Genomic DNA, 16,447 nt, shown 5'->3' on the forward strand with positions numbered 1-16,447 from the left:
GGGACTACTGAACTTATCCTGAATATCTACTTAAAGTAAATTGCTCACTACACCCAACTTTCCTCTCTGACTCCTCCATTCTTCTCCTTGCCTACTATTCCTTGATGTCATTACACCCCATACTGTGTTACTTTCTTCATGAATGTGATTGTTTTGATTTTTTTTGCATAATTTTATGATGAAAAGTTACCTCATGTTTATTTTAAATTCACTGTTCTAATGGGTTAAAATCACAGAACAATTTATAACCATTTCGGACAAAGAACACGATATCATAGATGTATGGCAGTAAATCAGTTTTATCTTTCCATTATCTCTGTTATCATCCCCCCCCTTCTCGCTCTCTACCAATCCATCATTGTAAAATGGATATGTGATAGGTCTGGAATAGGAATGTAAAGAGGGTAAATGTATAAGGCAAAATACTTTTGTACTTTAGTGTGTAGTATATACGTATTGATATAAAGTCTTGGCATAACAGTAGGACACTCAAACAATTAGGTGAACAAATATTCATTGTCATCAGTACCTATTTAAGAACAAATCCTCGTTGTCATTCTGTACGTTGATAATTGGACCAACAGTCCCATGTGCGTTATTGGAGGACCAGTACTCCTCCTTGAATGTTCTTTCGTCCAGCTGCATCTGCCCACACATTTGTTGCACGGAGCTTTGCTGCTTCTAGTAGTCTGGCATTTAGGTCTGCCTTGGTGATTTTATGTAGTGAGGAGCAAATGTGTGTTTTTTTCATACACACCCAAACTTGCTCAGTAGTGTTGAGCTTGGGGCAGCTGAACAACTTCATGACCCCATTCACGTATCATATTGGCTACTTTGTACAGGCAGTCCCCGGCTTACGACAGGTTCCGTTCTTGAGACACGTCGTAAGCCGGAATATCATAAAAAATCCTAAGAAAACTTTACTTTTAATGCTTTGGGTGTATAAAAAAACTATGTAAACTGCATTGTTAATGAATTTTTCATCTAAAAACCTTCAAATATTGATTATTTTGCATTTTTGGAGTCATATTTCTTCCGCCAGACTGGTGTTGTAAGCGCCGTATTCCTGGAACATGTGTCATAAACCTGGAAATAATTTTTGATGGATATAATTGAAAAGCGTCGTAACCTCGGAACATCGTAAGCCAAACCTGTTTTAAGCCAGGGACTGTCTGTACTTTGGTTTGGGCCAATTCTGCTTGCATAAAAGCAATAGTTTGGGTCATGTAGCCTGCAAGCAGTGGATATGATATTTGGTGGGACTCCAACCACTTTAGAAGATCTGCTTTTTGGTTAACAGTGGTGGGACAGCAACAAGACAACCTTCTCAGTAGTAGTTGCTGGGTACAGAAGATAAACCTGTTGTTTTTAACCTGATATTTCATCCATCAACTACAAGATTTTGGAAACCCCTAAATTCTGTTTAACCATGTAATTTGTAGCTCATTTCATCCTACATTTCTCAGTTGAAAAATTGCAATGCTAATATGTGCCTGAAAACATTCCATTATATAATAAATATTATGAAGAGAGAGAGAGAGAAGAATGAATGAAAAGACAATGGGGAAGTGAGGTTTAAAGAGGAATGGAGGGTGATAGGAGGGATAGGTACCCCAAGAGTGCGTATTCGTATGAATTCGTAAATCTTCACTGGCTAGGTTTGGCTGTCTTAAAATTCAAGAATAAAGTGCCTTTAAAAATCTGTGTTTGGACGTGGAATTTTTTTATAAGAAATTAAGGGAGGGTGTGAGAAACTGTTTCAAGTACCATACCAATCAATCGATTGGTTTGAAAGATATTGGGGAAACATGATGACTCAAACTTCCTGAAACACATAGTAGTACAGTATTTAGTCTGTTACTCAACTCTGAAGCCAGATTCTTTCAGACCTCCAGCATGGTTTCCATTAGACAAAATTTAGAGATGACATTCTCCTTTCCAATTGAAGTTTATTCCCCTCTCATCATAGGTGCTTCATCTTTTGTCTCACTCCTTGATAGGATTGATTCTGTAGATGACTCTCTGGTTATTAAGTATACTTGGAAATAATAATACTGTAATAAAGTACGTAGTACATTTTGTAGAATATACTGTAGTTTAGCAGATTATTTTAAAAAAAATTTTCTTCTGAAACATACAGTCCCTCATTATGTTTTTTTTATTTTTCAGGTTCTGATGAGGTACAAGAAACACTGGAATGTTTCAGTTGAACTTAAACCTTTCCTTCTTGGAGCTGTCACCAAAGGGTCTGGAAATACACCACCAGGTTTTGTCCCAAACAAGGCAATGTACATGATGAAAGATTTACCCCGTTTATCTAGGTACTTCAATGTACCTCTGAAGATGCTTTCGGTACGTATATAGAACAGATTTTTTCTTTAGGTGATGAGCAATATAGAGAGATGCATAAGTTTGTGGTTAGGTCTAGCTTATGGGTGAGGAAGTTAAATGAGTATTTCAAAGAAAATGTGCATTTGTTCCTACACAATATACAAATCCTTGGTCCTTTACAATAGGAATTACTTACAGCGAAGCTGGAACACGGCCGTTAAAATTCTTGAACAAAGTGGTTAGGCAATAACTACTGTCCGGTACGCTGGGAGACCTGCCTGCCTTGATGTAAACATTCCCAATTTGCTTTTGGGAGTCTTCCAATGATGTATGTTTTCGGAGCTCTTCCTGACTGCCGTTACTTTCAATTTCCCAGTGGGATCATTCTTATATTGTTTTAATATGCTTTGAATTTACTGTGATATTGATAATTAATATACAAACCGTCGTTTTGTGATGGCCTTGCAAGCCACTTTTCCCCCTTGTGGATTAAGAGTCAGCAGCAACGGTGTATATACACCTTTATCACATACTCTGGCCCTTTTATACAAGGGCACTAGAGTATATACAGTAAGTCCTCGGGTTACGCTGGTCTCGACTTACGATGTTTCGTGGTTACGAACGCGCCCCCATAAAAATATAAAAAATAATATTTTGCGTCTTACGCGGTTTAGCGTCGTAAGCAACGTAAACAAACGCGAACTAGTTCCAGGCGCACGGCGGAAGAATACGCTTTGTGGGGGAGAGGACGGCGTCGCTTCGCTACGCTCAGTCCTCGCCCATACGCCATTTTGGTTGTTTACACTGCCTCTCTCTCCCTCGTGTTGTATCGTTTTTGTAACTTTTTGCTCTTTGTTATGGCTCCCAAGCGCAAGGCGGACTCTTCTGATGGTAGTGCATCGAAGAAAAGAAAGGCCATCACCATGGAAATTAAAGTGGACATTATAAAGCGATCCGAGAAGGGAGAAACGCCAACAAACATTGGCCGCTCGCTTGGCCTTAGCCGTTCGACCGTTGCTACCATTATCAAAGATAAAGAGCGCATCGTTGAACATGTGAAAGGATCTGCTCCTATGAAAGCGACAGTGATAACTAAGCAGCGTAGTGGTCTAATAATTGAAATGGAAAGGTTATTGGTGCTTTGGTTGGAAGACCAAAATCAACGGCGTATCCCAGTCAGCCTTATGGTGATTCAGGAGAAGGCGAAAAGATTGTTTGAAGCGTTGAAAAAGAAAAGGGGGAGGGAAGTGAAAGTGAAGAGTTTGTGGCTAGTAGGGTTGGTTTAATGCGATTTAAGGCTCGGGCCAATTACCATAACCTTAAATTGCAAGGTGAAGCTGCTAGTGGGGATGAGAAAGCAGCGAGTGAATTTCCTAAAGCGTTGTCTGAGATAATTAAGGAGGGGGGTTATTCTGCTCAGCAAGTGTTTAACGTAGACGAGACAGGTTTGTTTTGGAAACGTATGCCTAACCGCACTTACATCGCCAAGGAGGAGAAGTCAGCACCCGGTCATAAAGCCAGCAAGGAGAGGCTAACTTTACTTCTTGGGGGTAATGCTGCTGGCGACTTCAAACTGAAGCCCTTGTTGGTGTATCAGGCTGAAAATCCAAGGGCACTCAAGGGCATTTGGAAGGGTCGACTACCAGTAATTTGGAAGTCCAACAAGAAGGCATGGGTGACACTTGCAGTGTTTGAGGACTGGTTCGTAAACCATTTTGTTCCAAGTGTGGAGCGGTATTGCGCCTCCAAGGGTATCCCCTTTAAGGTGTTGCTAGTGCTGGACAATGCCCTGGACACCCTGCCCAGCTGGGAGACTTCAACCCTAATGTCAAGGTGGTTTACCTTCCACCTAATACCACGGCCCTTTTACAGCCTATGGACCAAGGAGTGATTGCTTCGTTCAAGGCCTACTACCTACGAAGGACAATTGCTATGGCTTTACAGGCAACTGAAACCAAGAAGGACTTGACTCTGAAGGACTTTTGGAAATCCTACAACATCCTTGATGCTGTAAAGAACATTGCTAATTCCTGGGAGGAGGTTAAGCAAACAAACATGAATGGTGTCTGGAAGAAAATTTGTCCTCAATTTGTGAATGATTTCCATGGGTTTGAGGACACAGTTCAGCTAGTTGTCAAGAACGTTGTTGCCCTGAGTAAGGAAATCAATTTGGAGATGGAGGTTGATGATGTTACAGAGCTGCTGGAGTCTCATGGCGAGGAGTTATCTGCTGAGGACCTGATACAACTGGAGAAGCAGATAATAGAGGAAGAAGAAGAAGCACCCACCCCAGAGCCTAAGGCTTTCACAAGGCAGGACTTGATAAGAGGTTTTGCAGAGTTGCAGCAAGCGTTGTCAACTTTTGAGGCTCAGGATCCCAACTTGGACAGGTTCACTAGGGTTTCCAGAGGCGTCATGGATTTGATGCAGTGTTACAAGGAGATCTTGGATGAAAAGAGGTCGCTCTCTGTTCAGACTAACCTGGAGCAGTATTTTAAGAAGGTAGAGAGGCCTGCAGGAGATCCTGTACCCTCTACCTCAGCTGCCTCTGCTAATCCAGCACCTTCTGAATGTTCTGCTAACCCAGACTCACCTGCCCCAGTATCTCCAGCACCTTCTGTAGGTTCTGCCTCACCTAAAGACTCACCTGCCCCAACATCTCCAGTAGTATGTTCTGCCTCACCTCAAGAATCACCTGCCTCAGCATCTCCAGTACTAGTATGTTCTGCCTCACCTCAAGAATCATCTGCCTCAGCATCTCCAGCAACTTCTGGAGGTTCTTTTTCTCTTCACTAACCTCCCCCAGTCTCTCCAGCACCGCAGCTTCCTCTCCAGTGTGCAAGCCAATCAAACTAATAAAGGTAAGGAATTGTTCTCTCGTTGTTATTGATAGGTATTTACATTAAATCATGTGGTATTTTTCAATGTTCCGACTTACGCTGAAAATCGTGTTACGATGCATCGTAAGAACGGATCTACGTCGTAACTGTATCTATTTATTATTGAATTTGACATTCACGCTTACACGCTAGGAGAATTTACTGTATACTTCTGATGATATCTGTTCTCCATGCTGTAGAAGTAGTCTTGTGGAAGAATATTTTCTCCATCACCCTTCCCCTCCTCTTCTTAAGCTTGAGGAGTCCCCCAGAATCCAGACCAACCTCCTCTGGCCAAGAAGAGGGAGGGTGTTTCTCCTCCTCTAAGAAGTCCTATTGCAGGATTTGAGGAGGCAATGGGATCCAATGGGAATTTCTTCAAGGGGATATATATATACTGCTGTAGTTAAGGTTGCAGATACCTGTATGAAAACCAATGCAATATATTTTATTGTGGTTGATGATAAAGTAACATAATTTTGATGAACTGTAGTAGTATGGAACATGGCCAGTAAATGTTTTCTATATTATTCTTTTGTAGGCTCCAGAATGAGGCAGTCCCTGGTTAACAGTGGGGGTTCTGCTCTCGGCTGAGTGCCGATAACTGGAAATTCCTGACAACGGCAACAACACAGTAATTATGAAATTAAATGGCATTTATGATGTCATAAGCACCGATCGGCGCTGATAAACATCTTACCGACACCAGGAAAACGCTTATTGGTGTCATAAACCAACTGCCAGCACCAATGAACCACTTTTAACGGTGCCGAAAATCTTGTGAACAACGTCGTTAGCCAAGCGTTGTAAAACCAAAACGCCATTAACCGATGCCTCCAATAAGCAGGGACTGCTGGTAGCACCGCATTTTAATTTTGAAATAATGTGCTCCTCTGGCTTCAGATTATGTTGCATTTACATTAGAAACCAATTTCTGAGTGGAAAGAAAATGCTTACAATACTGTAATATGGACGTCAAATAATTGACTCATTCAAGCCATGGACAAGCACACTGAAGCCTCCCCCTCAGTACTTGGTGTAACTTTTGGCTCCTATCTTTATTTTGGGAAACATCTAGTGAAAATATCAGCAAATGCCACTGAGAAGCTAGGTATTGTACATGAGGCCTCACATATTCATAACTTCGATAAAATCGGTGCAAACTGATTTAGGTCATTTGTCCTACCTATATTAGAATACTATTCTCCAGTGTGGCTGCCTTCTTTTGCCAGAGATTGTGTCTTTTTAGATAGAGTAATTTTTGGTACCTAATATTAGCACTTATGACTTGGTCCATTGATGGATGGTCTCTTTGTCAATTTTTATGAAGTTGTATTTTAACAGAGGTCTTTCACATTCATAATTGATCCCTGATCCTCTTCCTGCCAAGAGACACCAGATTTGCTGAACAGCAGCACCAATATGCAGTAAATGTTCCACACTGTCGAACTTCTTGGTTCCAGAGGTCCTTCATTCCTCTCACCATTGGATTGTGGAATATTCTCTCTGGAGATGTTGTCCAATTGGAACCTCAAAAGTTCAAGCAAAGATGCAATGCATTACTACCCTAAAACAATTCTTATAGTTTAATAATTTGATTAAATTTTGATCCATGTATACAGTATTAATTTGGTCATTACTTTTTCTTTTCTAGTAAGTGATTTCTTCTTTCTATATTTCCTTTTACCCTCTGTTACTTCCTTTAAATGAACACTAATATTTTCTGGAAGCTTGAATTTCAAGTCAGTGTCCCCTGTAGACTTGTTCTATATGAATAGGGTTCATCTTCTGAATAATAATAATAATAATAATAATCTGGTGAACATGTCTTTGGGAGACCAGTAGTTGCTGTGGACTCTCCAGTCAGGTGGAACTACACCTCAGACAACAATATATTAAATTAAGACAACTGAAAAGTGGGGTCCTGTAACTTCTTACCCCTCCCCTAAAAAATCAAGGAAAATGCTTCATTATGCAGGATATATATATGAATCATGATTCTCACTGGAGATTGTGTTGTGCTGTATGATGTACTCATTGAGTTGTTTATTGTTCTTAATTCCAGTATACAGGATATGTACTTCTCAAATATATCTACTAATCACATATTGCAGTGTTGTATGCATATGCATTAGCTCAGATATATTTATGTTGAGTGTCAAGGGACATAATTTGAATACAATAAGCTGTCAGTCATGAAATGAAAGTACTACTGTGAAGAGTATTTTGGGCCAGCATATCTCATATTCAGTTTTAAAGAATGTTTTGTTCATATACAAAACAAACCTGAGGTCTTAACATTAGGATAATACTAGCGCCAAGCTGGAAACTGGTAGAATTAATAAAAAAACTTGTGAGATCCTGTGACTATTGGCATCTGTACCAGGTCACGGGCTATTGTAGTTCCTAGAATGCCCTTGGTGTCCCGTGACCTATCAGTTACTTTCCTACCGCCTTTAAGATAGGACGTGATTACTTTCTATCTGTTTAAAGCCAGTTTAGTTTACCCATTTTATTCATATTTTCCTTTTTTCTCTCTGGGTGATGTCAGTGTGGGTGTGATCTGCTAGGTGTGTGTATGTTGTGAGATATGGAGAATTTTGCTTCACCAAGGGAAATTTCTTCAGGATCTCGCAAGAGACAAAGGAAATCCCCTGGAGTGAGTGGATTTCCTCGTTCAAGATTTTTAGCATTGTTATCTATGGATCCTCATCCAACGTGTAGTAGGTGCAGAGATAATGTATGTACTATTACTAATCCTTGTTCAGTTTGTCGTGGTTGGTTGGTGGAACAATGAATGAAGTTTCATGGGAAAGGGCAGTACAAAAGAAAGGAGACGCCGCCATCTTTGGATGACCAAGCGTTGTCGGCTTCTTTTTTGTTCGCGTGATACATCAGACTGCTCCATATGTTTCGTCACCTGCTTTTGATGTTTCCCATACCCCTTCAGTTTCTTCTAACGATTCATTATCAGAAACTCCAGGAGGTGTTTTGGGTAATTTTATGCACAATTACGCTCCATCATTCCCAGCAGGGAGAGGGGGAGCATCGCCATCTTTGTCCCAGATTTCAGCCCCCCGATGCGCAGAGAATGGAAGGAATGTGGTCAGCGTTAGGCCTACCATATGTACCAACCTTGGAAGGGTTGCTTTCTCACCATATGGTGTCATGTTTCCACCCGGGCCCACCAACGATGAGTGTTCCGCATCCCCCTAGCCTGCAATTTATGGGAGCAAATGCTATGGCACCGACAACAACATCGATGTTTCCGGCAATGCAGAACTTTGGAAACAGTTTTGCAGCACACGCAGGGATACCAGCAGTAGCCGCTCAGTCTCTTCCCATAAGCGTGGTGACGTCACAACCGACGTCACGCACGGGCATGGCTGACTCCATGCCTTCACAACCTACTGCTTCTCTCACTACATCGTTGCTCCCGAAGACAAATATGCTTTCTGACTCATTGGTACACACAGTCATGAAGAAATTACAAGCTCTAGAGGACAAAGTAGATAAGAAAGACAAAAAGAAAAGACGTGAATCGTCATCTTCCTCTAATTCGGCATCCTCGCAAAATTCAGTGACGTCACTGCGTGTACCAGTCAAGCGTTGGAGGATACGGGACTGATCCTCGTGCCAAGAGGAGAAGAGTAAATTCTTCATCTTCAAGCCAGGACTGTCACATCCCTGTCAGCAACAAAGTGAATAAGGCAGTGGCTAGTAAAGTTAATGCTAACAACTGAAGTCATTTACAGGTGTCCGAACAGGCAAAAGCATCGATGGCCACTGGAATGGCGACCGCTGTGGAGATCCCAACGGTGAGGACAAAGCGTTTTGTAGAGACTTCACTGCTGTTGAGGAAATCAACAGTGAGTGGGCCGCATTCAACGAAGAATGGAGAACGTATACTAGTTTCTCCTGTAAGACCTTTTAAAATAAGAAGGAAGGATGAGGAATCTCCCATTAAAAGGTCAAATAATAAAGAGTTGGTAACCTTTCCTGATACACTGATGGAAGGTGTTCGCCTCGACAAGAGATCAAGGTCAACTTCCCCGATGGCCGTTGGAGATGATAGTCCAATGACCTTGAATAATATTAATAGATAGAGAGGAAATTAGTTCGGTTTTGCGAGGACCGTCATCTTGGAGGAATAGACGAAGTTCTCATTCTAGATACGCGAATATAGAAGCAGTTAGGCGGTCACGTTCTACTGGCTAATCAAGATCGAGCCAACATTGGCCGTCAGAGATCAAAGATGCCACGGTTGTAGGGTCGGACGGCCATGATGCACCTGAACGTTTGTCAGAGGATAGAAGTGAACTAGCTTCTTCTGCAGCCAAACACAATACGTTGGAACTGGAGGAAGGGGAAAACCAGGAGTTTCTGGCTTTGTATGCGAAGGTGGTTGATTTGATTCGTCAATTCAGTAACCTTTCAAGGAGTCCGGAGACACCTGCCAGTATACTTCCTTTGGGAATCGATATGATATTTGGACTGAAAAAGGATATGAAGGTGTATGAATTACCTTGCTCAAGTCATGTGGAGTCAGTTTTACAGTATGTCAATGCACGGATTGCTGGAACGGATAATTCGTTAAGATCAAATAGATAATTTAAGTTTACTTTGCTATCAAGACAAATCAAGCCAGATGTGGTAAGGTTAAAGCCTGGATTACCCTTGGATCAAGTTAAGATAGAATGCCCGTTGATGATTTGTCAGGAGACTGCTACATTGGAAGCAACAGCTTCTTCTATCTTTCAGACTGCTTCTTGGTTAGACCTTTTGTCAACAGCAGTAGCAAAATTGCATCCTCAGAAGCAACAAGAAAATTAGTGGATAGACAATGTTTTTCAGATTGCTCCAATCAGGTTCCAAAGTGATTGCGTGCTTGACGAATTTGAGTGCCGATGTATGGGCTAATATCCTGTTGATGAGGAGAGATGCGGCATTGGCTAGATTAAGCCGCACTATTGATTTGGATTCCCTATTAGCAGTGCGGAATGGGGATATCCTAGAGTCGGAATTGTTGTTACCAAAGGGTATACTGGAAGCTGCTATAGATAGAAGAAGAATGGATACTAACAACAGATTAGTCCAGCAGGCAGTTAGGATAACATCTGGAAGCCAGGCTAATTCTAATGAGGTAAGACAACATCAATTACCTCAAAAGAGACCAGTGAGACATAACATCTCTAATAGGTCAAGAAAGAAGTTAGCTCATTGGCCCTTTCACAATAGTCCCAAAAGAGGAAGGGGTATTAGGGGCAGGGGGAGAGGTTCAAGACAAATAGGATGGGTGCCTCTCATCACTCAGCCACACCAGTGGGGGGTTGCCTGGCAAATCATTGGAGGGTGTGGCAGGAATTTAGAGCGGAGCAGTGGGTGGTGGATGTTCTCAGAGCCAGATATCTGATTCTGTTTAACGTGACCCCACCCCTGACAGAACAACCATTACCACACCTCTCCTATGCTCAGGAATCTCAGAAAGCTCTTATTCTGCAAGAGGAAGTAAAGAAGATGATGGAGAAGGGAGCTTTAGAACAAATATCGCTTCCGTCAAGGGGGTTTTACAGCCGTATTTTCCTTGTCCCGAAAGTCAATGGAGATTGGAGGACAGTGATAGATCTGTCAACATTGAATCTGTTTATAAGGGAAACCAAATTTAGAATGGAGACCCCAAAGACAGTTCTAGCAGCAGTCAGGGACAAGGACTTTATGCTAACAATAGACTTGAAGGACACATACTTTCAGATCCCAGTCCATCAGTCTTCCAGGAAATTTCTCCACTTCAGTCTTGCAGAGAAAGTTTTCCAATTCAGAGTCCTGTGCTTCGGATTGATGTCTACCCAAGTTTTTACAAGAGTATTCACTCTCGTGTCAACATGGGCGCATGCTCGGGATTGGGCTAATAAGATACCTAGATGACTGGCTGGTGATAGCAAAGTCCAGAGAAAAATTACTTTTGGACAGGGATACCCTTCTGCAGTTTTGTCACAGCCTAGGCATTGTGATAAATCAGGAGAAGTCAAAGTTGGATCCCAGTCAGAGACTGGTGTATCTGGGTATGGTTATAGATACAGTAAAAGCCAAAGTGTTCCCTGCAGACCAGAGGGTAGAGAAATGCAAACAAGTGGTGAATGCCTTTCTGGAAAAACAAACACAGCCAGCAAAACAGTGGCAAGTCGTTCTGGGAATTCTAAGTTCCTTGGAGAAGCTGGTGCCACACGGGAGACTACACCTTCGGTCATTACAATGGAGGACGAAGGAGTTTTGGTCGCCAATGGTAGATCACCCATACGAGCAAATTCCCTTGTCGACAGAGGTGAGGAAAGACCTACTGTGGTGGGTGCAGGACCACAATCTGACAGTGGGAGTTCCCCTTCGGCAACCCTCTCTGGATCTCTTGCTGTTCTCGGATGCGTCACTCGAAGGTTGGGGTGCCCACGTGGAGGAGCTGATGATTTCAGAGAAGTGGATTTGCAAGACAGAACTCCATATAAACGTGCTGGAGTTAAAGCAGCTTTTCTAGCACTACAGGAATTCCGGGAGAGGGTGAAGGGGCAATCAGTGGTATTGATGTCAGACAACACCACAGTAGTAGCTTACATAAACAAGCAAGGAGGCCTAGTATCTCGACAGTTACACCTGATGACAGTTCAACTTCATCAGTAGGCTGTAAAGAAATTAGTAGACATCAGTACCAGATATATTCCAAGAAAAAGAAACATAGTTGCCGACAAATTGAGCCGCTGGGACCAGATTCTAGGAACGGAGTGGTCCTTGCATCAGGAAGTGATGGAAATAATGTTCATCTTGTGGGAAAGGCCAATCATAGACCTATTCTCAACCTACAACAGAAAGTTGGACTGTATTGTTCAGTAGTCCGGGACACAGAGGCAATAGCAGAAGATGCGCTACAACACCCATGGGACAATCTGGACGTGTACAGTTTTCCTCCATTTTGCCTAATCCGTCAGGTTCTGAATAAGGTGATGCGGTCTCAGAACCTCAAGATGACTGTGCAGTCCCTATCACTTCATGGGTGGAGACTGTCAAGTCTCTCCTACGAGCGAGAGGCTTTTCTCAGAAAGCAGCAACACAGATGGCAGGAAATATCAGAAGGTCATCGGCAGCTGTCTACCAAGGAAAATGGTCCGCATACTGTGATTGGTGTCATAGAGGGAACTTGTCTCCACTCAGAACCACTATTCAACAGTTAGCAGACTTTCTGATATATCTCAGAACAGAAAGACATATGTCTGTATCTGCTGTAAAGGGATACAGGGCTGCTCTAGCTTCGGTTCTTTGGATGGAAGGCGTGGACATTTCTTCTTCATGGGATTTGACCATGGTACTGAGCAGCCTTACAAAACCCCCATACGAGCCATTGCGACAGTCCACAGATAGAAGCTTGACCCTGAAGGCAGTCTTCGTATTGGCTCTAGCCTCAACCAAAAGGGTTGGGGAGCTGCATAGTCTGTCATATGTGGTGAAACATTCAAGAGGTTGGAAGTCTATGGTTTCCAAGTTTGTCCCAGAATTCGTTGCCAAAACTCAAAACCCATCAGTAGTGGATGGCAGATTCGACTCCTTTTCCATACCTTCTCTGGGAGAATTTGTGGACAACAATCCTGAAGAAATGCTGCTATGCCCTGTCAGAGTACTAAGAGCGTACTTAAGAAGAATGCGGCATCTCGGGCTGGGATGCCAAAGGGTTTTTGTGAGTACAGGACGGAACAAAAAGGAAGTGTCCAGGAATACAATATCGTTTTGGTTGAGAGAAATGATCAGGAATGCATCCATGACAGGAGACAGAGGGTCAAATAGCTTGGAGAGAGCTAGAGCTTATGACATCAGGGGCTTGAGCACTTCTTTGGCATTCAAGAAAAATATGTCTGTGGAGAGGATTTTGAAAGCTGGTATTTGGCGATGCCAAACGACTTCCACTTCCTTTTATTTAAAAGATGTTGCCCATAGATCCTTGGACACATTTTCCGTGGGACCAGTGGTGGCTGCCCAACAAGTGGTATAGCTCATCCAGTACCCCTGGCGGGTCAGTTAAGTCTAAGATGAAGGTATAAAAGTAAAATGAATGAGATGACTGGTCTTCCTTCTTTATTACTTTTCTAACTAGTACTCCTTTACCTACGGGCAGTAAGAGGGAGAGTACCATCATGAGCTGGAACAGACTAGATGCAGGTAAGGTGAACAGCCATACTGTAATGATAATCTAGAGCATAGGATGCTTTTCAGTAGCAACACACTCCTCTCAATAATAGGAAGATAGTGGTGTGATAATAGATCCAGGTACAGTGACATGAGTGGTTTATGAGAACAGATAGCTCTCCACGTTCTTTAATGCAGTAAGCCATGGTATTGTATGAAACACCCAGTCAGGGAAACCAATAGATTCTCATATATCTTTGGTTCAAAGGTTAATAGTCCATTGTCTTAGAATGCATCTAATCGGAAATGGATAAAGGTGGCAAACTCCCAGTCGGTTATAGAGACTTACCTCCCACCAATAAGTAAGTCTATCCTAATGTTAAGACTGAAGATTTGTTTCGTATATGAACAAATGACAAATTTTTTTAACTAATTTGTATTTTACATAACTAACAAACCTGAGGTCTTAACAGATAAGGCCCACCTTGAACAACTCCTCTAACTGTCTAAACTGGGTTGGAAGAATAACTGATAGGTCACGGGACGCCAAGGGCATTCAATACCCCGTGACCTGGTACAGATGCCAATAGTCCCTGGATCTCACAAGTTTTTTGTATTAATTCTACTGTTTTCCAGCTTGGCGCTAGTATTATCCTAATGTTAAGACCTCAGGTTTGTTAGTTATGAAAAATACAAATTGGTTAAAAATTTGTCATTTTACAAAGTTTGACATCTCGGAAATTTATTATGTGCAGAGACTACAGTCCCCAAAAGCATTCTTAATCCAGATAAATTGTTAATTAAGGTATTGAACTGGTCAACTTCTTTGTTACAAAGGGTGGGTTCCATAGGTAAGATGCCCACTATGCCTTGTATTTGAAAAGAATTCATTTTACTTTTTTTCATGATCTTCCTTGATTTTTTCAAGGTAAGTTCATTACTAACTTTATGACTCAGTGCCCTCCATTTGTTCTTATTTTCCTTTTTTTATTATTACTTTAAGCTAGAATGAGAAAGTGGTATTAGCTTCCCTATCCCACTGTGTGCTTAAAAATTATATATAAACAAAAACTATTCTGGAACTATTTATATCTGTACACCAGTAGATTTGATTTTAATGTGCTTGAATAATATTTGCTTGCAATTTTTTTCATATTTTTTATTCATATCTCTCTACACAAATGTTATAGGAATTTTATGCTTTCTGTGCTTAGTTGAAGGAATAATTTTTAAATTCCATTGCTTTATTTGTGTCCTACAGGATCCTGCCACGAGTATGTTTGAGAGGGGATCGCTCGTTCCAAGTCGTTTCTTGACAGCCACAGATTTGTTGTATCCTGATTACCTCGAAGGAGTAACCCGAGCTGTCTGGATGGAGCTTTGGAACAAGGTAGGGGTTTGAAGTGGAGTAGCACATCATTCTCACCTTTCAGTTCTACTATGCATGAGTGGTGGGAGTATGCATGCAACTATCTGTGGCATGTGGGTTATCTCTGAATTCTGTTGCTTTACACTACATGATAACCACTCAAACATTGTTCCTGAAGTTTTCTGGACTCTGTACTGTGCCATTAACACAGTTTGGATTTCAAGATCTGTTACCTAGTATGCAATTAGCCACACATTCCTTTAGTGCCATGCTTGATTTTGTCCAAACAAGTACAGGCAGTTCTTGAGACGTGTTGTAAGCTGAAAATTGTCATAAGCCAGAACATCGTCAAAAATCCTAAGAAAACCTTACTTTTAATGCTTTGGGTGCATTCAAAACTATGTAAAGTGCATTCTTATTGCATTTTACAAAAAAAAAAACTTCAAATATTGATGATTTTGCATTTTTGGTGTCATATTTCTTCTGCCAGATCAGTGTTGTAGGCGTGGTAACCCTGGAAATAATTTCTGTTGAATATAATTGAAAAGCACCTTAACCTCTGAACATCGTAAGCCAAACCTGTCGTAACCCAGGGACGGCCTGTATATAGAAATTCACTCTCGACGTGGTTCGGAAATCACGTAAAGCTATTGGTAGAGCTGTTGGTCCCGTTGCTAAATAACCACTAGTTCCATGCAACATAAAAACACCATACAAACAAAACAAAACAAACAAGCAGGGCCAATCATTCTCATGTGCTTGAGCTTTTGCCTTCCTCTTATGTCACCTGATCAAGACTTGATGTATCTTTTCAATAGAGGAACGATTGGTGTTCCTTTTAAAGCAATAAGTACTCTTTACCTGATATGAATTTTGAGATCCGTGTGCATGAATAATCATTGTTTTCCTGCAATTTAGCCTCAACCTACAGAACTTAATCCATTTCTGATCAGTGTTAAGGCTAATAAGATAAACTGCAATAAGACTTGTATTGTATGCATAACACATCATAGTAGCTTATCATGCCAAAATTATTGACTAAACAGAACAAACTTCTAAAGAGAAGTTCCATCAGCATCTCTGATTTGGTGATAATTGTGCAAAAACTATGATAGACATCAAGAACATTGCTTCCAACATAATTTACAAAGTTAACCGGTAAGAGCCTCTTGTTTGTACTCCTTAATCAGAGTTGTTTTTAATGTAGTTACAGATTCAAAGGCATCACAAGTATGTAGTCATTATCTGCAGATGTAGTGGCTCTCAGGAAGCACAAATTTATATTTGAGGTACATATATAAGGCCTTCAAGATGAACTCATCACCTTAATGTGCAGCCAGTAATCATTGGAACTATCACGTATAACACTTTGAACAGTCACAACATTGGATAATTTCCAAAATGCTATTTAAATAACGAAAATAGTTTTTAAGGGTTTGGGAGAGGGGAACTCTAGAATTCCATTGTAAAAGTAATGGAAAAACCTCATTTAAATCTAATCCACCCCAGCTGTCATAGTTTTAAATGTTGTTCATGATTGGCATAGGAAAGGGACAGGTCATCGCATTGTCGCAGTCATAGAAGCCAAAAATATATGCATGATCAGTGCCCATAACCCCTCTCTATCCAAAAATGGACCCAGGGGAGGAACTATGTAGTGGCTGCTAGTGACTTGCCAGGTAGACTTATGAACTCCCCTTAA

The 16,447-nt window shown here is 41.4% G+C and overlaps 1 protein-coding gene across 4 annotated transcripts in view; it reads left to right on the forward strand.

Annotated features, from left to right (window-relative positions):
• The window catches only part of LOC135208052 (glutathione S-transferase kappa 1-like), a 154,672-nt gene that overhangs the window by 34,542 nt on the left and 103,683 nt on the right, over positions 1–16,447 (forward strand). For all 4 annotated transcript variants that reach the window (XM_064240186.1, XM_064240185.1, XM_064240184.1 and 1 more), the window contains exons 2-3: positions 2,170–2,352; positions 14,638–14,766. In XM_064240186.1, coding sequence (XP_064096256.1) covers positions 2,170–2,352; positions 14,638–14,766 — 312 coding nt within the window. The remainder of the gene's footprint in view (positions 1–2,169; positions 2,353–14,637; positions 14,767–16,447) is intronic.

The sequence above is a fragment of the Macrobrachium nipponense genome, chromosome 34 (genome assembly GCF_015104395.2).
Source record: "Macrobrachium nipponense isolate FS-2020 chromosome 34, ASM1510439v2, whole genome shotgun sequence".
Taxonomy (NCBI): Eukaryota; Metazoa; Arthropoda; class Malacostraca; order Decapoda; family Palaemonidae; genus Macrobrachium; species Macrobrachium nipponense.